This window comes from Melopsittacus undulatus, chromosome 6, assembly GCF_012275295.1.
Source record: "Melopsittacus undulatus isolate bMelUnd1 chromosome 6, bMelUnd1.mat.Z, whole genome shotgun sequence".
In the NCBI taxonomy this organism is placed as follows: Eukaryota; Metazoa; Chordata; class Aves; order Psittaciformes; family Psittaculidae; genus Melopsittacus; species Melopsittacus undulatus.
The window spans coordinates 10,459,946-10,485,787 of record NC_047532.1 but is presented as its reverse complement, the minus strand read 5'-3'; the positions used below and the strand labels follow the sequence as shown (position 1 = coordinate 10,485,787).

At 43.3% G+C, this 25,842-nt stretch overlaps 2 protein-coding genes across 2 annotated transcripts in view; both read left to right on the top strand.

Moving 5' to 3' along the window:
- Positions 1-18,430, top strand: part of DNAJC6 (DnaJ heat shock protein family (Hsp40) member C6) — a 39,019-nt gene extending 20,589 nt beyond the window's left edge. Inside the window, exons 6-19 of the mRNA XM_031050900.2 lie at positions 1,012-1,145; positions 2,252-2,446; positions 2,843-2,960; positions 3,995-4,074; positions 4,256-4,449; positions 4,544-4,624; positions 5,500-5,946; positions 7,898-8,050; positions 9,385-9,453; positions 10,181-10,315; positions 12,301-12,561; positions 13,073-13,218; positions 15,136-15,312; positions 16,209-18,430. Coding sequence (XP_030906760.2) covers positions 1,012-1,145; positions 2,252-2,446; positions 2,843-2,960; positions 3,995-4,074; positions 4,256-4,449; positions 4,544-4,624; positions 5,500-5,946; positions 7,898-8,050; positions 9,385-9,453; positions 10,181-10,315; positions 12,301-12,561; positions 13,073-13,218; positions 15,136-15,312; positions 16,209-16,310 — 2,292 coding nt within the window. The 3' untranslated portion in view covers positions 16,311-18,430. The remainder of the gene's footprint in view (positions 1-1,011; positions 1,146-2,251; positions 2,447-2,842; positions 2,961-3,994; positions 4,075-4,255; positions 4,450-4,543; positions 4,625-5,499; positions 5,947-7,897; positions 8,051-9,384; positions 9,454-10,180; positions 10,316-12,300; positions 12,562-13,072; positions 13,219-15,135; positions 15,313-16,208) is intronic.
- Positions 18,431-19,953: 1,523 nt separating this feature from the next.
- Positions 19,954-25,560, top strand: LEPROT (leptin receptor overlapping transcript). The gene is made up of 4 exons (XM_005151184.3): positions 19,954-20,036; positions 20,219-20,294; positions 21,056-21,242; positions 22,401-25,560. The coding sequence occupies exons 1-4, from the start codon at positions 20,021-20,023 to the stop codon at positions 22,515-22,517; spliced, it is 396 nt and encodes a 131-aa protein (XP_005151241.1). The 5' UTR covers positions 19,954-20,020; the 3' UTR covers positions 22,518-25,560.
- The last annotated feature ends 282 nt before the right edge of the window (positions 25,561-25,842 follow it).

Genomic DNA, 25,842 nt, shown 5'->3' with positions numbered 1-25,842 from the left:
CAATTCTTTTAGTGCCCTTTGAGCAATGAAGATCAGGATAATGCTGTAAAGGACAGAGAGTCCTCTTTGACACTTCCTCAGAAGCCTGAAGAAGCCACTTAGTTTATATGAACCTGAGAGAGCTTTTTAGAAGCAATTGGTAGAGGCTAAACCCTGTTAACTTTGAGCATGTGCTCAGGCTCAGCAGGTTACTGGGGTCTGGGTCAGCTCTGCTGTGGTAAATCCCATGTTATATCTGGAGTGCCTCAAAGGTGGCTGAAATAAGCCATTGCCATGAATGTGCATCTGAAACTAAGCAGGCATCAGACCAGGGTTTTGGTGGAAGCTGGTGAGAGGGCTTTTTCTCTTTGTTTGGCTTGCCCAGAGCTGGGGTATGGTCCATATGGCTCATCACTGCCTATGTCCCTTGGTATAGCAGGACTCAGGGCACTGGGGGTACTTTGATTCTCTCCTGCTCTTGCTGTATCTTTGGTCTATCAATCTGCCTCAGCAAACACACTTTCCCCCGTCATCACATTAAAGAAATCACAGACTTGTTCAGGAGCAAGCTGGAGGCTGAGGGCTGTGGAGGTGTTCAGGTGAGGGAGCCTTGGGCTGGATTTTTCTGTTAGCGATCTCTTCCAGGTTAAATTCCTATTAGACAGCGGCCTGCAGCCATGGGATGGGTGTGCTCTGACCCCTGTGGTCATTCCAGGCCTATGTCTGAATAATTATAGTATTGCAGCTTGGGAGCAGCCATGAAACACCAACGTTTGTAGATAAAAATGTATTTCTGGCCTTTCAAAACAAGTCTTTGGCTGTTTACTGGGTATTCTCTTACCTTTGATCCAGGCTGGTGCCACTCACTGTAATCCTGTGCATTAAATAACAGCACTGAAAATTCCTCATCTTGTGATCCCAGTCTTAGACTGGGGAAATCATTTAATGTGCTTTAAGGAAGAGTAGAGAGTGTTCTGTTGTAATTTGAAGGATGTCTTTGACGTTTTCCTCCCCCTGCCCTTTCCTTAACAGGACGGCCGAGCAGCATCAGCAGTTCTGGTCAGTGCGATGTTCTGTTTCTGTCACCTCTTCTCTAATCCAGGCCCTGCTATGCAGTTGCTGAACACAAAGAGACCTGGAATTGTACTGTGGCCATCTCACAGGAGGTAGTGTATACTGGTTAAGTGCTATGCAAGAGAGCTATATCCCTCACACTGAAAACTGCCCAAGTATGTGTCTGTGTTCTGGCAATGTGTTCCCAGTCCTAGGCTGGGATAGGCATTCAGATTTCACTTTGTTCCCCAGAAATCAGTGGTAAGGTGGCAACCAGGGGCTGGAAAAGCTTGTCCAGAATGACAGTGGGATCTCTGTCCTTGGAGGTCCTTGGCTGGGTATCACCTCCAGCAGCACGGTCCAGTTCTGAGATACAGCTTTGAAGTTGATCCTGCTCTGAGCAGAGCTGGCCCAGGTGATCTTCACAGGTCTCTTCCAACCTGAATTATTCTGTTATTATATAGAATAATGCATATGACCTGCAGGGTGTATATGCTGCCTGCCCCAGTCTGTACACCCAGACCAACCTGGAGGCACTGGCACTGGTGACTGAGAACTCCAGGATTCCTATTGCAGCATGAGCAGACCTAATGCATTAGCCATGGTACTTAGCTCTGACAGGTCTTAACTAATGTTTGTGGCCACTTCCATTGATATAACAGTAACGGAACAAACAAAATCAAGCACTGCAATAGCTTTGCTCAGCAGTTCAGGGAAGCTGACAAACCTATAGTGAATCCCTCTCCCAACGTCAGCTTCATCCTCATAGGAGTTTACACTGTAAACCTGTCTTCTTTACAATATCCATTAAATAGAGGGAAAGCTGCCTGTCAGAGCAAACCGAAGACATAGTGTTATGTATGTAATAATGATCCTTCAGTACATGGCTAACAGAGTAATTTATTGGCTGTGGGCATATACAATAGAAGGCAAACTTCTACTGGTAAACCAGAAAAACCCATTGCTCAGCACCTTCTCTCCTAAAAGGTGAGGAGAAATGAACTTCAGCTCAGAGCTAAAGGCCAACTTCCTTCCTCCTGAGCTCCAGTTCTTGGAATTAAACAGAAATAGAAGCACAGGTTTTGTTGAGTCCATGGAAACTCCAGTTATGGAACTATGAGGGTCACACTTCCACTGGATTTCAAGGTAGATTTCAAGTACAGAATGAACACTGGTCACCTGGGATGGAGGTCTCAGTAATAGTTTTCTCTGTCTGCAGATACATAGGGTACATTTGTGATCTCATAGCAGACAAGCCCGTCATTCCTCACTGCAAACCACTTACTATCAAGTCGGTCACCCTCAGTCCGGTCCCCTGTTTCAACAAGCAACGGAACGGCTGCCGGCCCTTCTGTGACATTCTCAGTGGAGAAACCAGGATCCTTACCACTTCCCAGGAGTATGAAAGAATGAAGTGAGTTGCTGTGATCTCCTACCATCCTTAGGAGCTTAATTCCAGGAGGCTTTGTTTTTGCTGTCATGTCTTATGGCTTTGCTGCAGTCATTGCCAGACTGCCTGATAAATGAAGGAGGGTAAATATTGTTTCATTCAATTCAGTGAATTGAATGAAATAAACTACCAGAGTGAACCTGACGCTGTCCTATGGTGGGATATCTTCATAGGGATAGTTCAGTGCTGTGTTGATTTCCCCTGTTAAATGATTCTGTTTCAACTAACACTAAGCAGGGCACTGCATGCGCCATGGTCAGAAGGAGGTGATAGCTTTTATGTTGACACTGTTGCCAGGTGTTAATTCCAGGCATTGTGGAAGGGAGCTTAACTGTGGATTTCCTTCTCTTCCCCTCAAAGGGAATACCGTGTGCAAGAAGGGAAAGTCCTCATTCCACTGGGAGCCACTGTCCATGGAGATGTTGTTGTTTCTGTCTATCATATGAGATCAACCATTGGGGGCCGCCTTCAAGCAAAAGTAGGAGTTCATCTTCTCTTGCATGGTAGAGGCAATGTAGCTAAGAGATAGCTAAATATGGGGGCTAAAGATGCATGTGGCACTTGTGATGAAAGTTGCCTTACTTGACAGTAGACACAAATTTGAGCAGTCCAAAGTGAAAACACAGAACTGCATATGAAGAATTCCATGATGCCTCCAGTATCTCTTTATGGAAATGGTGTCTACTGATAGGATGTAGGATCATTACAGCTCATGTAGAAGACACGGGGATAGGAAAGACCCTTTAAGCTGCAGGCTGGTCAGACAGCCACCCTCTTTGTAGCCAAAAAAGCCTCTTCATTGTGGTAGATCAAAGAAATGGGAGAAAGTGGGAAGTGAGAGCAGTGGAGTTCTGGAGTGAGCACACCCCAGTCTCTCCTTCACATAATACAGTAGCACTGCTGGAAGTGAAAACGTGTATTGGTCTGTGCTGTTCTAGGCTTTGAGATGGACCTTAACATGCTGTTCTCTGGCTCTTGTAATTGTGGAAAAGGAATGGGGAAATGCAGACTAGAAAACCTGGACCTGCAAAAACTGCATCCGCAGTTGTCACACACTAAGTTGCTCCATTAACCTGTGCAGTGAGGAGGGGTGACTCACTTGGTGAAATAATCTGTTTAATTTGCAGTGACTTCAAGCACAAAATGTGAGGGCAGAACCGAGTTTTGTCAGTGGAAACAGAAACTGGTCTTATTTAGCTGCTTAAGTGTCAAGTAGATCCCAGAAATACAGACAAGCAGGGAAAGAAGGCATATTCCTGAAGGCTGTGAAAGCATTCTGGTGTTATGGAAGCAGCAGAAGCAAGGTTTAAGGCAGATGGAAACATTTGGGTTTGAGAAGGAAAAACTCTGCTTTCTGTTGAACAAGCAGAATGAGTTAGCTTGTGGAAGCTATGATTAGTCTATGTAGTAACTGGTAGTAAGGTAGGCTTAACTGTCTGTATCTTCTATAAACTATCTGAATTTCATGAATTGAAGCCTTTGTTCAGTCTGGTGCTCTATGTTGTTTTGCAGATGACCAATACACAGATATTCCAAATTCAATTTCATACTGGATTCATAGCCCTGGGAACAACCACACTAAAATTCACCAAGTGAGTATTTTAAGCTGAACATTAATCAAAACCTGAAGCATGAAAGCCCAATGAAGTCTAATGGAGAATATTCACCGACGAAATGTGAAAAGTCTATGTTCATGCATATATGGAAAGACTTTATATAGCCATACAGAAATAGCCTTTCCTTTTTAACTGTACAACTCTTGTCTCCATTTAGGCCTGAACTGGATGCTTGTGACTCTCCAGACAAATATCCTCAGCTCTTTCATGTTATACTGGACATAGAAATACAGTCTACAGACAGACAAACCGAATTAACTCCCCCCTGGGAGAACTTCACCACGAAAGACATCAATCCAACCATTCTCTTCTCCTCTCATCAGGAGCATCAGGACACTCTTGCTTTGGCAGGTAAGAGCTGCATAGGTTTATTCTATTTCAACGCTTCCCTGCATGCTGAACTTTGCTTTGCTTGATTTGATTTATTTGGTACTCTGTGCTGCAGGTAGAGGCCCCACTGATTCACCCCAGGATAACATAAGAAACGTTGGACAGAGTGCATTCTTCTCATCTCTCAGCTGGCAAGGTATGCACACTTGGGCTTCAAAGCAAAATCTGCTTCAAACGAGATAAACAACTTATTCCCCCCCCTCCCTGGAGCACAGAGTGAGGCTGGAGGATCTGATTGTAGCATTTCTTTCCTATTAGATCATGGTGTAGTGCTAGTCACACCCTTGTGTTGCAATTGAGTGGGAATGAATTTCTTGCAGTGTCCTCTTCAATCATTGCCTGCTTGTCCTGTATATGTCAATTATTGATATAGTTCTATTGTAAAGCTTTGCCTGAAGCCTCTTTTGATGCTAAACCGATCTTTAAGCTGCTTTTTCCTAATATTGCACTTTATATGTAATGCTAGTAGAATGTGGCACCAAGAACATTTAATAATGCTGAGCACCTTGAAAATAGCACTGCCAAATGCAGCATTCCTCCTCCAGTGTCAGTGCTACATTAGGTAGGAACATTATGAAGATTACATTAGGTAGGAACCTGGTGTGAGAGATCCTTGTGGGCACAGCTAGGAGGGTGATTTATGTCACTACACCCTTACAGTGAGCCTTGTTTTGCCTGGATTTTAAGGCATGGCTGGAGATTTATGCTGGATGCTTGGTCCTGTCCCAGAAACTCATTCAGTTTGTATCTCTGGGCATTACACTTGCTGACTCTTCAGGCTAGAGGAGAGTCAATTAATCTGTCTCTGTTTCCTGACCACTAAAGCTGGCTCCTTACAGTACAAACCAGGAAAGACTTTAATCTTTGCAAAGGACTCTCATTTTAAGATCTAGCAAAAGGCTGCTATGATATTGTCAGTAGCTCTGTGCTCTGCTTGCAAGTTGTTTTTCATGGGACCTTTGCAATGACAGCACTAACAGCTACCTCATTATATTTTCAACCATTCTTTAGATCAGAAATCAGACAAAAGCAGCTCTCACCCCACCTCAGAGGATCGAGCAGCGCTGGTGCACGAGGAAAGCGAGCAGTCAGATGATGAACTCTTGTCCCTTTCCAGTCAGCACAGTAATGCCAGCGGTGACAAGCCTCATGGGACACCAAAACACAGCAAAAAGCAGCAAGAACCTCCAGCACCGCCTCCCCCTGAAGACGTGGACCTGCTGGGCCTGGATGGCAGCCCTATGAGCAAGAGCTTTCCCTCACAGCCGACAGCTGCCCCCTCTAACTCGGACTTGCTGAATGATTTGTTTGGGGTTGGTGGGGCAAGTTCCCAGAGCCAAAGTGGACAACCTGCTGCTGAGGAGGTCTTCCACGTGGGGGGGCCTGGATCTGTGCAGTCAACTCCTCGGCGTTCCGCAGCTTCAGCATCCCCATCCCCGTCCCCAAGGGTAGGAGAAGGTAATAGTGGCTATTCCTAGTGGGTGACATGGGGCATGTGCTTTGGGAATCCCACCTGGGTGATGTGCTCTGGGCTGTTGGATTCCTCTTGGTACACTCATGACATGAAAACAAGAGCTGTGAGGGATCCTAGGAGCCCAGCCAGCGCCTCTGCTCTGTGACAGGAGAGCTGGTGCATCTTCACAGTCAAGAATACAAAGCACATTCTCTATTTTGTTCCATACGTGTCTGCTGGAGCTCACCCAAGTGTTTGGCTGCTCCTTACACTGGCATCAGTTATCAGAGATCATATTTTGCTTTCACTGTGTGTCCAATAATGCATATGATGAGAATATATGACTCAAAACCAGAAAAGCCTCTTAGGTTTTGGGTAGACCTATAGTAGTTTGAATTTGATTTTAACTTTAGGGGGTTTGGAGCTGTGATACTGATCCCAGGCTCTGAAATAAGGCTACACAGTTTTGCTGTTTCTGGTCTTTCTGCAGACCATGGCAATGTGAGAAAGTCTTTTGTTTCCTCAAAGACAGATGGAGATCAGGCTGGCAGAAGAGTGGTTGAATAGATATTAGAAAGAGGGATTTGGGAGGGGGGAGTTAAGTGAATATAGGAGAGCAAGTGAAAACCAGTGGTAAGTGAGCAGGTGAAGAGCCCAGTCCAAGTTGCTCAGATTCCCCTGGGGCTGACACCAGTAGCACCTGCCACAGGGTGGCCATCAGCCAGCTTCTGATGACTCTTCTTGAGTCACAGAATCATAGAATAGTTAGGGTTGGAAAGGAAAATAAGATCAGAGAATTAAAAACCCCACAAGCTTGGGGAGGTTTGTCTGCGGTCTTTAGCAAAGCGAAAGGGACAGGAGCAATTATAATCTACTTGTAGTGAGACTTGTGAAGGAAGAGATGAACACTGAGGACTGGAGACAGGAGAAGGGGAGAAGTATACAGATTTCAGTGGGAGAAATTGAGCCACTTGTATATAGAGAAGGTTCATGCTGTGGCAGTTGTATGCTCAGTCTGAGAGATAGACAAGACAGAGATGCAGCAACAGTATTGGGAAGAGACTTCTGGATATTGCTGTTGAGCTTTGCAGAGCTAGACTGGTGCTTGGAAGGAAAGGGAAAGTTTCACACAGCTTTGTCCTGGCTTTGTCCCAACCCAGGAAAGCAAGAATGAAAGCTTGCTAGATAAGTGAAGACTAGTAATTAAGTATCCTAAACAATGGATGATATAAGTAATGAGTAATAAACAGCATTAATAGCATATGCATAGCTTCCCAGGATTGTGTCCTTCTTGCAGTAGCATACATTGCATCTCTGTTCAGGATATTCTTTAATAGTTGGCAAGTAGGAATTTGAGTGACTTCACAGGAGTTTCTTCTGTTGGTGGTGGTTTATTTCTGTATGAAAGACACTAAACAAATTGATGAAAAGACTTTGAGAAGGAGCTGGATTTTTGTAACAAGTGATACCAAGTATTTTCTAAAGCTGTTTCTAAAAGATGATCCTTTTACCCTTGACATGTGTAAGCTCCGACAGCCTCAAATCATCTTGGGCTGTGTTCAGCTCTTGAGAGGAAGCAGAAATTACATCAGGGCACAAACTCCAAGCTCTGGGCTGTCCCTCACCATCCGTTTACATACTGGCAGTATGAGCAAGTTGAAACTTAGATGCAGTGTCTAAGTATCTAAATATTTGCTTTGACCCCTCTGAAATTCAGCTCCTCCCTTTGGAAAAGACAGATGGGATCAACAGATGTGTTGCTGTGACCAAGTCATGCAGCTCTCTAGGTCCCCATGAATTTGGCTGGGCTCCCGATACTTTCCAGTTGCTCTCCTGCTGTCTCCTCCTTGGTGTCTACAGGCATTAGGTTTTCTTCTCCACACACCAGTGTCTTTTCCCTGAAGCTCATTCATTATACGAGTTAATGATTTCGTTTTCTCAAACATGCTTTCACAGCCACTGCCTTTGATCCGTTTGGAAGCAGCCCTAAGCAAACTGGTCCAGACCTCCTGGGTTCCTTCCTTGGTTCATCAGCTGTTCCTGGTGATCCTTTCCTTCAAGCCACAAGAAGTCCTTCACCAACTGTGCACAGCGATCCCTTTCATATGGGTAAGAAAGTGAGGCTCTTGTAGTGTGTTTAAATAAATGGGAAATGCTGCTTTTAAACAGTGATGGAGCCATTAAGTACAGATGGACGCTTACCATAAAATGCCTCTAAACCACAGAAACCCCACTAAACAGGAAAGAGCTTTTTTTGTCTCCAGACTTAAAGCATATTCATAACTTAAAGTGTGGTAGGATGAGACTAGTTTCACTCAAGTCTTAATTAATAAGCTATTTGTATACATGAAAAAAGAGATGATGGAGAATGTCTGCCTGCATATTCCTGTGGTTATAAGGTTTCATTTGAACCAAACTACCATTAATTGTGCTAAATAGAGCATGGCATATTAAGCCTGCTAGAGAAAACACACATCCTTTGGTGAATTTAGATACAGGCATCTGTTTTCTTTAGATCTGATAGCAACCCCAGCCAAATTCACAGTTGAATTTGATACTTATTTGAAGAGGAGGATTTTTTATTTCTTTATTGGATGTTTTCCTTCTCTTGGTTTGAAATGTTCTTTAGTTGTGTCCTTCTCCTCCTGTGCCAAAACTTAATGTTATAACCTTCTCTGAAACACATTTGGTTATGAATTTGCTGTCTGATCATTTAACACATGTCCCTTGAGTGCAACAGTCTTGTTGGAAAGCCAAAATGACACAGGAGGGAACTGGCATGCTGCTGGCACTGCTCACATCCTTGCTTTGCCAGACTCGGGTATTGGATATTAACTCTGTGAATATGTTTGGGTCACAATTGGAGCTGGCTGCACTAATGAAAGGAATTTAAAGTGGTATCCTAGTGTGATGAGGTCAATTACAGTGTTCAATTACAGTGCTAGTATATGTGGATAATGAAAAGCCAGCTTGGTGAGCTGCATGGATGTACAAGCTTTATTTGATATGGGGTTAAAAGAAGGACTGTGTGTGTTCTTTCTGGTTTACATCTGTGTGGGCTGCTTTGCTTTTTCTCCATCCTTGCCCTTTATGTGTAGCATATTTCCTTGGGTTGAGATGTATTCTCAAACACAAAACCCTGTGTGGTATTCTGGTGATAAGGTTTTTATAAATGAATATATGAAGCCTTTGGTCAAAGCTATCATAAAATGAATGCTGTAAATCTGTGTCCTTCCCTACTTACCTCTGTACAATATAAGATCAATAAAACCCCATTAAATTTGTAATGCCCATATGGGGGAGAAGTTAACTTCTAATGACTAAATGGTAGATGGCCATAATATTGTCTCTCCTGCTCCTTGCCCCATGCTCTTCATGGACACTGGGTTGTGTTGGTTTTGCTGTACTACTTCGAGATACTTATGTGTATTCATTCTGCTTAGCTTCTAGCACACCAACAGTTTCCATACAACCAGATGTTTCCAGTGGTTGGGATTGGCCTAGCAAACCAGGTATGTATCCTAAAAATTCAGGGTGTTTAACAAAAAACCTTTAAGGAGCCCTGAGAGAAGATGGGCAGAGGGAAAACCGGTGACTGCACAGAATAGGTCCCCTCTTTCCACTGCTTAGCACTTTGACTAATACAACATGACTCCAGTCACAGTTTCAGTCTTATCTCAACCTGTTGTCCTGGTCTTCCAGTCATCCAGGTGAGGATTTGGCTAAAAACTACTAAATTCTTTCTGTTCCCAAGAAAATCTGTGTTTCTTTCCTCAAGAAACCAAGGCCTGAAAGAGGACAAGTGCTTGGTGAGGGTGTACGTAGGTGTGTTTCATTCCAGTGTAGAGCAATGAGAAGGACCTGGGACGTGCTAATGCGTTCCTGGGATGCCATTAAATAATAGCATGATTCTTTCTAGTCTTGGGAGAATATGTATGTCCTACTAAAAGTTGCTTCCCCAAGGCTCCTGATTCTTGAAATACACTAATTTGTCATAATTACCCTGTCACTGCAGACAGTCGAGGGAACATTCTTGTTGCTGAGCCTAATTGTAAGTGGGTGTGCAACTAGTCTGGAACAACGCTGAGTTGAGACTGCTTAGAAACATGACAATAGTAAGCTTAATTTTAACAGCAATCTTCTAACATGTGGCTGAGCTGCAGTCATGTAAAATAGGAGTAAAATAGGGGTAAAAACTGAGTTATTTTTTCTTCTATATATGCATTTTTTCCCTTTAAGGTGGTCTAGGAATGGGAAGCAAGTCAGCTGCCACCAGTCCTACGGGATCCCTCCACAGCACTCCCACCCATCAGCCTAAACCCCAAACACTGGATCCGTTTGCTGATCTGGGGACTCTTGGAGCAAGTTTAGCAGGTTTGCACTCCTATTTAAAACTAAATAAGAAATCACCAGCTCTATTTTTGAAGAAATAGGATGAACAGCTTGGGGTGTGTGGCAAAGAGCTCTGTGGGTCCTCTCAACTAACCTAGACACCCATGCTGCTTTAAGGCTTTCCCTCCTGCTTGATTCTCGGTAAGCTCTCACAGATCTATGATTTTACTGATCCACCACCAAAAAACCTCTCAGTAACCTACTGGGACCTCAGCAGACAATATCAACTGTAAAGCTTAACCTCTGTCTGCTAAGTCTAAACAGTCTCTGGCTAAGGATGTTGTGTGTTTAACTGGAGAACTGTTGCTGCACACCTTGGAACAGTGCCTGGGAGGGAACTTTAGCTCTTCAAAGCCACTGGGGTCCTTGAGGAATTGTCTCCTTCTAGACTTGATTCATTTTTGGCCTTTGTGAGATAATCAGAGAACCTCACTAATCTGCCTCTTATTCTTAATGGAGTCTGACCCCATTTCCTTTGTACCTGACTACAGAAGACTGTGTGCTTGGCTGCTTAGGCAAGCATCTTCTCCTTGTTTTCTGGCACAAAATGATCAGCAAATCCTCAACCCCAGTGTTAAAAAGGCAGTTCTGAGAAATTATTGAAGTTTTCCTTAAAACCCAACATCTCAGCATCTCTGATAAATAGATTTTTTCTTCCTTTTGACCCTACCCTCAGCAATTTGTGAGCCACTGTGGTTTTATCCGATGTTTGTTTTCCCCTTTGCGTCAGTACCAGCATGGTTCTGGAATTAGGTTTCCCAGTTCCCTCTGCTGGAACACAAGCTGCTCTGCAGGAGCAAAATAAAAAGTCAGCCAAGACCTATGTCGGAGCCATTGAGGTGCTTTTAAAATATGTGTTCTCTAGCAAAGTTAGGGAGTTTAAAAACAAATGAGTTGGCATCCACAGGATATTTAACCACATTTTTGTGTTGTTCATGCCTAAGTCAAGAGCACTTCATCCAGTTTCCATGACATGTTTTAGAGCTCAAAGTTGAATGTGAATGTTAGTCACAAGTAATAAAACATTAAGACTGCATGATTCCCACCACAAACTAAGCCAGAGGAGCATCCCCTAAAGTAATGAGGTGCTGAAATGTTAGCTTTACATCAGCACAGGATAAAGAGACCATGTCAGTGACCTGGCTTCAGTGTGCGCTTGAGCCCAGAACTCCCCCGTGTGCTGGGCTGCACCCCCAGAGTGTGAGAAGCAGCTCAGGGAGGGGATTCTGCCCCTCTGCTGTGCTCTGGGGAGACCCCCCCTGCAGCCCTGATCCAGCTCTGGGGCAGCAGCACAAGAGGGACGTGGAGCTGTTGGAGCGAGGCCAGAGGAGGCCATGGAGATGCTGCGAGGGCTGGAGCAGCTCTGCTCTGGAGCCAGGCTGAGAGAGCTGGGCTGGGGCAGCCTGGACAAGAGAAGGCTCCTGAAGGGGAGAGCTGAGAGCAGCTCCAGTGCCTAAAGGGGCTGCAGAAAAGCTGGAGAGGGGCTTGGGACAAGTGCCTGTAGGGACAGGCCAAGGGGAATGGCTTGAAGCTGCCAGAACAGGGGAGACTGAGCTGAGCTCTTAGGCAGAAGCTCTTCCCTGTGAGGGTGCTGAGGCGCTGGCACAGGGTGCCCAGAGAAGCTGTGGCTGCCCCATCCCTGGCAGTGTTCAAGGCCAGATTGGACACAGGGGCTTGGAGCAAGCTGCTCCAGTGGAAGGGGTCCCTGCCTGTAGCAGGGGTTGGAGCTGGAGGAGCTTTAAGGTTTCTTCCAACACAAACCAGTCTGGGGTTCTATAATTTTATGAATAATAGTTCAAAACTAACATTACCCTGTACCAGGGTACAGCCACAGCAACTTGGATTCCCAGCTGGCTGCACATAGCAGAAGCCAGTTGCATGGAGGATTTTGTTGAGGTTCCCCTTTCAGGCCAGTCAGTATCCTGTGTACCGATGCCCATTGTCACTCCTTTCCCTGTACTCTGCAGGTGGCCCTTCATTTGCCAGCAAACCAACCACACCGACGGGCATGGGTGGAGGATTCCCCCCGTCACCGCAGAAACCCTCTCCCCAGCCCATGGGTGGCAGTGGCTGGCAGCAAGGAGCCGGATATGGCTGGCAGCAGGCACCGCCCAAGGCACAGCCGAGCATGCCTCATGCTTCCCCCCAGAACAAACCCAATTATAATGTGAGCTTCTCAGCAATGCCAGGGGCACAAAATGAACGTGGGAAAGGACCTGCTAACGTTGGTAAGCTCCTCAGGGATCAGCATCTGAAAGATTGCCTCCTTCTAATACTGCTTTAATGCTAAACACTTTAACAGGTCAGGGTCTGAGCACCTAAGTCATGCTGATCATTTGATTATATATAAAGTTCAACCCCAGTTCTACTGTTGTATACTCTAAAGTATGCTAATATTTACAACATTCCCTGTTCCAAATGGGATTCACATCCCTGGCAGTGTTCAAGGCCAGGTTGGAGGGGCCTTGGAGCAACCTGCTCTAGTGGAAGGTGTCCCTGCCCATGTCAGGGGGTTGGAACTGGATGAGCCTTAAGGTCCTTCCCAATCCAAACCATTCTGGGATTCTATAATTCTATGAATAATAGTTCAAAAGTAACATTAACCTTTAGGTCTCTTGCACACTTGTTAGCACTGGGAGGTTGTTATAGTATTAAGTCTTGGGGGGTGGCTTTAGATAGAAAAGCAGTGTTAAATGAACTGTATTGTGATAACACCTTCAAATTGTTTTGCTTTTCAAGATGCAAAACCAAAAGTGTCTGCAGATTTTGAAGATCTATTATCTGGTCAAGGGTTTAATGCTCACAAGGACAAGAAGGGCCCCAAAACAATAGCAGAGATGAGGAAAGAAGAAATGGCTAAGGAGATGGACCCGGAAAAACTAAAAGTAAGGAATAGTCTTATTTATGCTCTTACAAGTCATTTAATATGTCTTTTGTTCTCATCATGCTGGAGGTTGCTTGAAAGGTGGAGGGGACAGTTAGCACCAGCCATCCTGCACATTGTGTAGCTAAGCACATCTCTTAGATCATTGTGACAATGATCCTTAACTCAAAAGATACACCTCCACAGCAGAGTTCTAGTTGAGCTTACTCTAGGTGTGCAATTAAATAAGTACTGTTTGAGTACTTCAGTGTGCAGCTTCCACAGTATTGCTGTATCCCAAGGACCATGTGCTATCTCTCATGCTTGCTTTCCATAAAGGAGCTATCTAATACACTTAATAGCATCATACACTGCTGTCCTCCTCATGTGCGTGCCAGACAGCAATGACCTAGTGTGATCAGAAAGACAAAGGCAGAAACTGCAGGTTTTGGGAGGTGTCTGGAAGAATCTCCCCTATCTCATCAGAACGAGAGATGCTACTTAGAAAAAGAGGTATGTTTTTACAAACTCTCTTGTGAGATAGCTTCTCACAAATAAATCAGATAAAAGAGCAGGGACCATCTCTGCCAGTCCTGGTTTTGGTGAAATGAAGGATGTTCTCCCCACTACGTGATTACTTTGGGGCAGAAAGCAAGAACTTGCTGCTGTTTGTTCATGTATTTCTGATGCTTTCCCTGGAGATGTGAACATCCTTTGGAATAGATTTAAAACTCCAAGGTCACTTTTCTGTCCTAATCCAGACTGCGGCAAACCATGGCTTGCCCAGTGTTGCTGTCAGTGCTGCTGGTCTTCTGCAGCACTCCAGCCCTGATTAGCAGGCACAGCTAATTGAACTAATCCTCCATCTCATTAATCTTGCCTGCTTTGGAATTCTCTTTTCTCTCCTCAATAAATTGCCAAGCTATAGATCTGTTATGAAGGGAAGGAGATTTATTCTGTCCTGCTTGATGTCTGAAGTATGAAACCAGGAATTATAATTACATAAGGATACAGAATGGAGAGGAAAAGCCCAAGCAAAAGCCAAGCCAACTTCCACAGAACAGAATGAATGAATGTTTTAAGTTTTAACCTCATGGAAAGGTTTTATCCTTTAGAAATTTTGTGCCAGCATCCATGCTGAACATGAATGTCAGCCTCTTGTAACCAAGTGGGCAGCTGTCAGGCCATTGAGTGGGCAGTACAACTTCAGCAGTTCATGTGGTGCTACTTAATGTGTGCAGCATTTTCCCTCCAGCAAGCTGCTGAATCACTGAAGCACCCAGCTGGTTTTCCCTTTCCTATATAATTCCCTTTGCTCTGATGCATTTTGTTTCATAGAATCACTTCAGTTCAGCCTGGAACTGTTAAATTTATTTACTCTTTGGTTTTCCCATTTACTTTCCTCTCCTCCTCTCCTTCTCCAGCCATTGGCTAAGATGGCAACCACAAAGGGGGACTACATCATGTAGGAAAGTGACTACCTATTGCTTTACTTGACTGCTGGATTGCAGGTACCAAATAGGCATGTGAAGACTTGAAGCTTCTGACTTAGAGCTCAAAAGGGATTGTATTGAAGCCAGTCTTCAATGTGAGTCTTTAGAAGAACTTAACTGAGGAGTTACAAATCCACAGCAGAGTTCGAGTTGAGCTTACTGTGGGTGTGCAATCAAGCTTGCTGAAGAGCCACACAGTTAGACATTTCATTTATCTTTTGACTATTCATAAAGGTTGGAAACGTGGTATTTGTAGCAGAGATGTTGCTTAAGGTGTGTCTTAACTAGTTGAATGACAAAGTAGAGACTGACAGATATCTTCCAAAGGTTTTCTAAAGCTTGGAAAGAAACATAAGATGCCCCTTGGAGTCATTGCTGTTCAAATGAAGAAACTTTTGTCCTACTCAAATGTGTAAGGCATAATTAAGAATCACATTTCTCTCCAGATCTTAGAATGGATTGAGGGGAAGGAGAGAAATATAAGAGCTCTGCTGTCCACAATGCATACAGTCTTATGGGCAGGAGAAACCAAATGGAAACCTGTTAGTATGGCAGATCTGGTCACGCCGGAGCAAGTGAAGAAGGTCTACCGGAGGGCAGTGCTTGTCGTTCATCCTGACAAGGTAAGATTTTCCTGCTCTTGCATTGATCAGATATTGTGACTGTTGTCTTAATTGCAGAGTTTAATGTGATTGCTTAATTTATCTGTGCAAACAGCTCTATAGAAAGTAGTAGTAGTAGTAGTAGTAGTTCAAGATTTTTGCCAGTTTCTGACAGGTGAGGATCATAACCACTTCCAGCCCCAAGACTGTGCTTGGCATGTGCTGCTCCAAGCAACAGAGATTTAGATCTTCAGCTTTTGTCACCCTCACTTTGACTATAAGCCATACTGTTGATGAGCAATAGCCCGTAATACAGCACTTGATCAAGGAAATGAGGGTGTGATAAAGACATATGAAAAGACAGGGGTCTTAAAATCAAATGCCTAAAATGGAAGAGTTGGGTTATCTGATTACCCAGCCCATGGCTGGTGGCCTTGCTGCTTACACTTGCCAACCAGATTGCAGTGATGCCATCTGCAAACCCTGTGGTGATGATGAGGCTTCCACTTCTGAGGAAATGGAGGTTCTGAGGGTTTGAGGACAGTGGGCAAGGCTGGGGGCTGCCCAGAGGCTTGCAGGAACACTGCTTTTATCAAGGAACTGTTGTCAGGTTGCAGCTTTTTCCCTTCAGTGCAGGTAAAATGCCTCCTGCAGAGCCCAGGTTGAACTGGTTTGCCTCAGGAATGCAGTGCTTTATCATGCTTGGGGGTTGTCAGCTCCGAGGAGCTGAAGAACCAAGAAATTAAGCTGTAAACAAGGAGAACAAGTAGCCCTCAATGGTAGCTTATTGTTGTCAAAGTGAAAACCACTTGTGGAAAGTAACTGATGACTGCTTGAGAATCTTGCTGCTCAAATGTCAACTTTCTGTAGTCTGATTTGGTAGATGTGATATATCCCTCTTTCTGCTTTCATTCCAGGCTACTGGGCAGCCATATGAACAATATGCAAAGATGATATTTATGGAGCTAAATGATGCCTGGTCAGAATTTGAAAACCAAGGACAAAAACCCTTGTATTAGGTACTTTCTCAGTCTCCACACAGACCTGTGCTAGTGCTTATATAGTCTCTTGTCACAAATGTCACAGATCAACCAAACTCTGGCTGGAAACTCGGAAGTTTCAGAGCACTAAGAGCTTAATACTTACCATGAAGAACAAGAGGAAGGTTTCCTTATGTTTGTACCAAGAATCCTGAGCTCAGAGGAACTCTAGCCACCTGGCTTGCCCTAGGAGAGCCACGGGGTTACAGTTTCTTGTAACTTTTTCTCTTTTCCTTTGGATTCAAGTGATGTGAGACAGAACACATTCTGGGATAAGGCAGAATTGTTCTGTCTCCAGCACAGTGTAGCTGCTGAATTTCCTACTTTTTTCTTTGTGATATGGCAACACTTCAGTTAAGTTCAACAACTGGTGGTGAAGCCTAAGCTTCAATGTACTTCCATCCTAGGTTTGGATCAGACTTTATCAACTGTAAGTGTACAGATGTGGTTTAGGCACACTTCTGACTGTCACAATTTGCTGCTTAATTATCCATATAGTGTTGTATGCCTGAGTAGAGACAAAGGTGAATCCTGGGTTAGATCAGTCCCCCTGACTGCTGCTTTACATTAATATTGTACTTCACCTCACAAACCAGCAGTGAAATGTGCAGAAGAAATTCCTCAGCATTATGGAGCAAGTGTCTGTTAAACAGCAAGTAGTTGATGTTAAACAGTACCTTGTTCATTTGTCAGACAGCAGGTTTAGGGGGTGAATCCTCTGACACGGGAAAGGTTGAATCCACATCTGTAAAAGTGAGGAATAAGCATGTACTGCATTTCCCATGAAGTTCTCATCAGTAGCTTGGAACCATCAAACAAAAGAAATACCAAACTAAAACTCTGCTGCACAGTTCTAGGAACTTCCCAGCCTATAGGTCACACTTCCCCTCCTGAGGATTCAGAAGGCTTTTTCCAGCCCATTTGTATCACCTTTATGCCTTTATCAGCTCCAGAGCATGTGGCCAAGGCTCTTGGCAAGGATGCAGTCTGTTGCAACTTCACTTTTCAGATCATGGTGTACAAGCTGTCCTGTAGATATCTGTGGACCAGGTCTGATTTTTGAGGTAAACACAGTGCAAATTGGTTCTCTTAAAAGTTTATATTGGACCAAAGCAATAATATCACAAGAAAATATATCTGATGCTAAAGCTGAAGCATCTTTCCTAGCTAAACAGAAAGTTACACTCTTCACCCCAAATTTTGGCATTCCCCTTTTGTAGAAGAGCTAGCAGTTTATTTACCAACATGTTGTATCTGTATTTGAGCTTTGAAAGGGCAGGTATATTCAGAAGATGGGCAGGAAATAATCTGTATTTCCTGCTTAAGGAACAGGTTGCCATCTGATGTGAGTTGTTAAAGCTTTTGGTTTTTAAAGACAATCCACTTGTTGTTGCACTTCTGTTTTCAAGTGGCAAAACTTACTGCAAAGAGTGTGTCAAAGTACATTGCTTTCTGTATAAAACTCCATCCTTTTGTTGTATTGGTCCATTATTTACTACCATTAACGGAAAATGTGAAACCAACACATAGGTCTCCTTTTATATAAAAGACCTTAAGATAATAGTAACAAACTGGATGTTATTTATTAATGTTTTGATCCAGTATGTGCTTGTCTTATTTAAAGAGATAACTGGAATGTGAATCATGTTCCTGTGATTTGTTGGTTTATTGTTTCTCATTCACATTTGTAGATATTGTGACCTATGCCTATCTAATAAAAAGGATCTCATTACTATAACGTCCTTTTTTAATGATGAAAACTACATTAGCTTTGTATCAAGTTGGTCATGGCACAGAACTCACAAAACACAAGTCCATCATTAAAGTTTATCTACCAAAAGAAACCCTACCCCACTTAAGCTTTGATTACTTCCATCCCTAATGTTTTTATGGATGCATGAAAGTATTAGGATGTACGTATATCAAAATAGTTAACTAACGATAAAAATTCTTGTCATATCTGGTAGTGACAGAGGTTATCAATGTTCAGGTTTACTGTTTGACTAAATTATTGTAATTTTTGTAAATACGGTATATACTCAATGAAATTGTGATTGGTCTAAAACATTTGTATATACATTAAAGAGCTCAAATTAACATATTCAGGTATGTTTTTGTGCTTGGGGGGGGAGAACCCTCTACCTTCTTGCTTTAAATGCAGTTCAGAATAACGTTTCTGTACATGCATTTGCTGTTGTTTATCCCACATGTACGGTAAATGGCAACCTCTTTTCTCTACAGCTTCTTATAACAACAACTCCATCTGTTGCTCTAGCGCAGTGTTGGGTGAAATCTGCATGGAACACATAAGGTAGCCAGAAATTACTTGCTTTACAGCCAAATATGGATTTTCCTGAAGATTTTATTTCCTCGGGAGAAAACAAAGTAGATGAAGAAGCCAGTTCCCATTACTGCAATAGTTTGTAAAGGCAGTAAGGGCTTAATTCAGAGAGAATTAAGCTTTTTGTGCTTAGGTGACAACCTCTTCAGCTCAGCTGAAACAGAACATGGTACCTTCTATGTTGTGATGTTTAAAGATTAGTTAATTCAGGTGTGATTTATGTATTGATTGCAGGTAGAGGCAGCTGTACCAAAATGTAAATTCTAGAGCTTTTTTGCTTGTGGATCACAGCCAAAGGCTCTGTTCTGCCCGTTACACTAGGGGGAAGGTACAGTAAAAGGGGCTGTACATTATGTTCTCTCTCAAAATAAGCTCCCAAACACCATAAAATCCTACATTTCCCATAGCACAGGTGTGGTGCATTGGCTGGTGTCAGTATTGCGTCTTTAAAGTGCCATAGGTTGGCAGTCCAGTTAATACAATGTTCAGTTGAAGCATTTAGCTACTCAAGTTGCTGGTTTAATTAGGCAGCCTTGTGGGCTCTGAATTAGCACAGAACCCCAGCCTGGTTTGTGTTGGGAGGGACCTTAAACCTCCTCCAGCTCCAACCCCTGCCACAGGCAGGGACACCTTCCACTGGAGCAGCTTCCTCCAAGCCCCTGTGTTCAACCCCGACCTTGAAATTAACAATGAAATTAAGAGCAGATTTGCAATGAGACAAAAGGCTGAGAGGCAGAGATGGGAGGTACCTAATGAAAACCTTCCTCAAAAAGGCTGGTTTTGCGTCAAAAACGTGATCTCAAAAAATTTAAGGCTTAAAAAATGTGATAAAAACGATGTGCCCTTTTTGATGCGGACTAGTGTGAGGGTGGATGATGCAGGTACTGAGAAAGCACTGTATGGGGTGAACCCGTGGCCATTTTTGGGGCTTTTCATAAGTAGTCTGTAAAATGGCAGTGACTGATGCCTTGGGAGTCATTAAAACTGTATTTATGTACTTAAATCCTACCTGCGCACACATTTATACATGTGTTTATACGCTATATATAAGAATACATACGTGTGTATGTGCGTTAAATGCCAGCCCTGCGGCCTGTCTGGAGTCACCACAGCGCCTCTCCGTTACCATGGCAACGAGTGCCTCGACCCGGCCGCTTCCCCTCAGCTCCCTCGCCTTAAAGTGGGCACCACCCCCGAGAGAGGGCGGGACAGCGCGCAACAGCCCCACCGCCGGCACTGCCCCTTTAAGGCGGCCTTTCACGTGACTCGAGACGAGGCGGGGCAAGCGGCTCTGTAGGCGGAAGTCGCCCGCCGCCACCTCAGCTCGGCGTCGGTCAGAGCCCCGGCCATGGCGGGTATCAAAGGTACCGAGCGCCGCCGTCCCACGGGTCTGGGGCGTCTCTGAGGGAGCGGAGCGGCCGCGTCGCTGCTGCCATTCCCCAGGCATCGCCTCAGCCGGGATGGAGGGAGCGGGGGTCGCAGGGAGGGGGTCACCGGTAAGCGGTGGGGCAGCTCCCGCCTCACCCCCTGCCTTGTGCCGTTGCAGCTCTCGTGGCGCTGTCCTTCAGCGGAGCCATCGGGCTGACGTTCCTCATGCTGGGATGCGCCTTGGAGTACTACGGGTGAGCGGGGCGGCTTCGTTTCCAAAGCTTCCCCTTCTTCGTGTATGTTAATGGAGGTGTTAATGGCCTTTAACGGAGCTGTTTGGCTCTGGGTATCTACCAGCAGTCGCCTGCTTCCTGGCTCTTGACACATGGCAGCTTGTTAAGTACCTCCTCCTTAGCCAGTACTTGAGCTTCCTTTAATCAGTTAGTGTAAACAGCCCTGTAGTTTCCCAGAAAAGCGGTGCCATCTTGCTAAGCAGTGACATTTAACCTCGCACAGTGCTTTCCCTTACTCCCGTTTCTGTGAAGAGCCCTCCTACCACAAGACTCCAGTTGGGCTGTCTCGCACACTTAGAGCACAGAAGGGGGAGTGTGAGGCTGCGCCTGCACAGCCGGCTTGTTTATACTCCGGGATCCCTCTAATTTGGGAAAGCTGTTGGTGCCCATTGCGCTTGTGTGCGTTTCCTGTTCCTGTGTGGTGGCTGTTGGTTTTGTATGGCTGTGGTGCGACTTGAATCAGCAACGTGATGCAAATATAAAATAAACTAATGCTTGGCCTTGTGAAAGTGGTTCCTGCTCTATGTGAAGTCATATGAGTGTGTGTACAATGAAAATGATCCAGGATTGCCTCTTGGGGTGAAAGCATGTGATTAAATCCACTTTTCAAACCAGGAAGTACAATCACAGTTATTGCAGTTACTTTTTTTCTGTGTAGAAGATACTTTTTATCGAAGCATCCATCTAAACTGATTATATGTTTCCTTTTTCCTCCTCCCCAGTGTATACTGGCCTCTGTTTGTCTTAATATTTTACTTCATCTGCCCCATTCCCCACTTCATTGCAAAAAGAGTCAGTGATGACAGTGATGCAGCCAGCAGTGCCTGCAGGGAATTGGCATATTTCTTCACAACTGGAATTGTTGTTTCTGCCTTTGGATTCCCTATAATTCTGGCACGGGTTGAAGCGGTAAGTCCTGCTCCCTGATTTTTATTGAAAGACACCAGTTACTGAGTATATTCTTCAAGTGCAGTGTTGCAGTTGTAAATCCTGTCTTTAATTTCATTACTGTGATGCATGACTAGAAAGTGTAGCTGGGTGTTTTCCAGTTTTGTTTTGGCCTAACACAAGATATTATCTCCTCCTACATTGTGTGCCTCTTTGTCTCATCAACTTTCACACCACTTCCTGCACCACCTAACTTATTTTTATCTCAGAATGTCTACTTTCTCCATTTAGGATGCTGAAAACTTGGTGACTGGAGTGCATTAGCAGTTAAAAGAAAAAAGGCCAAACTTCCAGAGCTGCCCTTCTGGTTTTCAAAGCATTTCCCAAGCTCATGCTTTGCCCCCTCAAAGTCTGAGGACATTCTGCTAACTTCATTTCTCTTTGCTTTTTGAGCTGCTCTTCAGTGGTGAGGTCTTTGTCATGTTTGTTTGCAAGGCAAAGAACTCTTTTTGCCTTGTCCTGTCTCCCAAGCTACCCAAACGTGTTTGTGTGTTGCACTGGTTTTCTCCCTTCAGACTTTCAGTTTTGCTTAAAACCCGTGTGCTTGGCTTTAATTTATTGGTAATGCACGATTTCCCTGATGCTGCTTTTCTGGGTTTAAGTTGTGGACCTGACAGTAAGCAGAACCAGAAGTGACCACGAGAGGGAGCTCTAATTCATAGCTCTGTCTTAAAAGCACAAACGTCGCTTATTTGAGTACATTTAGTCGAGCAGCTTGATAAAACAGGCTACTTTGAAGCCCACATTCTGTTTTCCGTGCTTGTTACTGACATTTCAAAGGCGAGCTTTTATGTTGTTGCATAGCAGTTAAAGGAGAGCAGTGGTTTCATCAAAATTATCATTAACGAATGTTTTAGTGATTTGTATGGCAAAGTAATTATTTTGTTGTAAACCAGCATTAGCAGTCTCTTGAAGTATTATACGAGTACATGTACGTAGCAATATGAGTGGTTGCTAATTGAGTAGTTCATCACATAAATTGGATTAGTTCTTGTCTTTTTTTTTCTTTATGCTGTTAGCACCTTTCTGTAGTATTTAATTTTGTTTATCTAATGCATCTAAAGAACTGGCCTGAACCTGGAAGAACTGCTTTGATTGTTTCATTTCCTTGCATTTCAGATCAAATGGGGAGCCTGTGGTCTGGTGCTGGCTGGCAATGCAGTCATTTTCCTTACTATTTTAGGCTTTTTCCTTGTGTTTGGTAGAGGAGATGACTTTAGCTGGGAGCAGTGGTAGGACATCACTCTGGTGCTGGTAATATTTTACAGCATGTATCACCGTATGTATCCTCTGTGTGTGTATATGTGTATATGTTATAACAGCCGTGTGCGTGCACGCTGAGGTGGATGTATGTGCATATACATGTAGCTTTACATTACCACATCATAACGTGCTTTTTTAAAGTGCTTTTCAGCCAAAGGGAAAAAGCCCTTGTGACATCTGTCCTGATGTAGTCAGTAAAAGCTGGAACCACTGTTGCAAGCCTGTTCCTAATCTTAAAGTTTACATAACATAAGCCTTTTTACTAATTTTTTCACTATATGTGCATTAACTTTTGTTTTAATCATAGTAGTACCATTGACATGTGATACTGGTCATGTTGGGTTTTAACCATGTAATCAAAGTAGGCCAAGATAAAGATGATCCTACTTGGTGTTCTTCAACTTGATCAGCTTTCTGCTTTGATTAGGGGTGAACAGAGACTTGCTGTTCATTTCCGTAACATAATTTTGATGTGTTTCTCTTAATAACATCAAACCAAACACAGGTTTTTCAATTCTTTTACTACCTAATGAAAGAAAAATAACCTAACCCTGGTTAAATATCCTTCCTTCCACATACGATGTTAATTTGAAATAGAATTCTCCCTCCCAAGGATATTCAGTCTTAACACCTGTGGTTATACTTTGGGAATAATATAATCTAATGCTTTGAGCTGACATTACTTCTCTTAGAAAGGTTCACAAAAGAAGAAACTATGCATAGGACACTTACAAACTGTGTAATATTGAACTCTGTATTCTTACGTGTGAAATGCCTGAATTGCAAAGTGAGTGTTCTGTGGGATAGGACTTCTTATCTCCTCTGTTCTCATTGCTTTCAAAACATACTTACTCAACTGCTATTTTTTGGCTGTAACAGAAGATTGTTCTATTAAAACACTATATTTTTAAAATAGCATTATCCTTCACATAATCACACTTCTAAAAGTAAACTTTTCTACTGGTTTGACTTGCTGAGTCCTGCAAAGTGCTGAGGCATGTCCTTTGGTAAAAATGCATTCTGATACAACCCTTACTCGAGAAGACCTTTCAGTAATCTGCAAAGGGGTAAAGGAAGAGATGCCTTAGTTTATCCTTTCATATTAAAATAGACATGAAGAAGTTTCTGCTGGGTGAAGTAAGAAGCTGAGCTCCTGCCTAGGGTATGTTTTACATTTGCAAGTTCTTCAGGCTGGAAGGTTGCAACTGAGTGTTTTATAGTCGTGTGAGTCAGTTCACAGCTGACTGCTGTCACCCTGTGTAGCTGTGAGAGACACTGTGTGAAGAGGTAACAGCATCCATGCTCCAAGATGTGCAAGCTTCATCAGTGCAATGCTTTTTGCCTCCTAAGTTGTGTGCAACTACTGCTGCTGCTGTCCAAACTCTCCCAATACTCATGTACTGCAGAATGGAGCCCTGTGGGTTGCTGCGCAGAGCAAAGATCCAAGACTTAATGTTACGTAAGCACTCTGCTTCTGGGTACAGAAACTGTGCCATGGGCCAAGTAATGTAACATCACTGAAGGAGGAATGGAATATCGGGTTTCAGGAAGGTTAACTGTATGTTTTAAGTTTAAACTTCAGATGTGTGTATGGTGCACAGTGCTGAGGAATACTGAGTAGCTCTGTTTTATACTGAAGTGTGCCTAGGCTGTCATTCTCGTAAAGAAGAACTAACATTAAAGGAAATGTTCTTTTCTGGATGTTAATGCTTCATCAAAGACATAACAGGAATATACTTGTAAAGATGCTGTGCATAAGCGTCTTCTTCCTGACTTTAGATGAAATGTCTTGGACACTACTAATTTGTAAAGTACTATTGTGGAAATTGTTCTTTGAGACGAGTTTGAGTAAACATGGCTTCTCCTGCTTTGAGTTTTGAAGAAGGTGCCTTTATCTCCCCTATAAATGTAATTTTTCATTCAAATTATTGAAGTAAACCAGCAACAATAACACACATGTTCAGTGCCTGATCCTGTAAATGCCTAATTACATTGCTAACAGTCCTCTTTAACTCCTGTTTAAATACTCATGTGCTTGCGGGGTTCTTGAGTATTTTTACTCCTTAGAATTTGTGTACCAAAGGCTGCAATAGAAGCCTCCAAAACTACTCAATTACTGATGAAATTATGGAATCATTCTTTGTAGAATCTGTTGTGGATCTGTTAGTGTGCTTGTACCTCTGTACAGGCCGTAAGCATGTGACAATCTAAAATGAAAAGGAGGACTAGGAAGTGCAGTGTTGAGGTTGTCTCTTGCACAAATGATTCCATTGTACTGTATTTCCTCTGGTATTCCTGTGGTTGGTGGGTGCCTCAGGAAATGGCAGGTCAGTGTTGAGTGGAGGAAGTCAATGCTTTGCTTTATGTGATCTTTGTGCACTAATCTCTAATGTGAACTTCCTGCAGTTTTCACCATGGACTTTCGTTTTAAGATGTGTTAACTTTCAGAATTGAGTTTCACAGTGTTTAAACCATAGAAACCTTCCTTGACCTCTTGAAAAGTAAATCTGCTTCAGTGAGTCTTCTATACCAAATGGGGTAAAAGAACTTGTCAGTGCTTTTTTTTATCAAGAGCTTCACTCATTCACACAAACCTGGTGCTCTGATGGCCAGTACTGGGCATGAACTGTCACTATCCACCAGTAGCTATTTACTGTGGTTTCTCTGAAATTGTTTTCCTCTATGGAAGTGAATACTATGTATCCAAAGTGCCTTAATTTCCATACTATGCTGATTTCATGAGTGCATATACATGGCAATATCACTGTATTTCATAGTCAGCTGAAGTTCTGTGACTGCATTTTATAAAGCTTCCTTGTGGACTAACCATGTTTTCTGTAATTCAGAATGCAGTGCAGCTTTTGTAACTTTTGTAAACAGGGGTTTTATTTCCTGTGATCGCCAGGTTCTTCAGATGAAGCATTAAAACATGGAAATTAAAATATATTCTACTTTTCATTTTGAGTTGTCTAATAAAACTGACTTTTTGAATTGTCTAATAAACATCTGATGCTTACGTGTGTGACTGTCTTTAATTTCAAGGGCTGACAACAGAATCTTGTGTGAGAGGAAAGAGAAAACATCTCTCTGGTGCTTTCAGAATGGCGTGATGAACAGATTTCTGGGAGCCAGGATGTAATTGTAATAGATGGAATTACTGTTATGGCATGCATTAGAATGTATTGCAGCAGCTGTATGCAACTATGCTGGTAAATTATTATCACTTACCACTTACAGACATGGTAAATCTGTGAGCTTCAAGGTGTTCAAAAGAAAATGGTATGTGTGATAGTACTTG

What these genes read in the sequence shown, in the direction of transcription:
- LEPROT (XM_005151184.3), top strand. An exon ending in TGCGCCTTGGAGTACTACGG is followed by an intron (nt 20,295 to 21,055) that starts GTGAGCGGGGCG and finishes CCTCCTCCCCAG; the next exon opens with TGTATACTGGCCTCTGTTTG. An exon ending in TTCTGGCACGGGTTGAAGCG is followed by an intron (nt 21,243 to 22,400) that starts GTAAGTCCTGCT and finishes CTTGCATTTCAG; the next exon opens with ATCAAATGGGGAGCCTGTGG.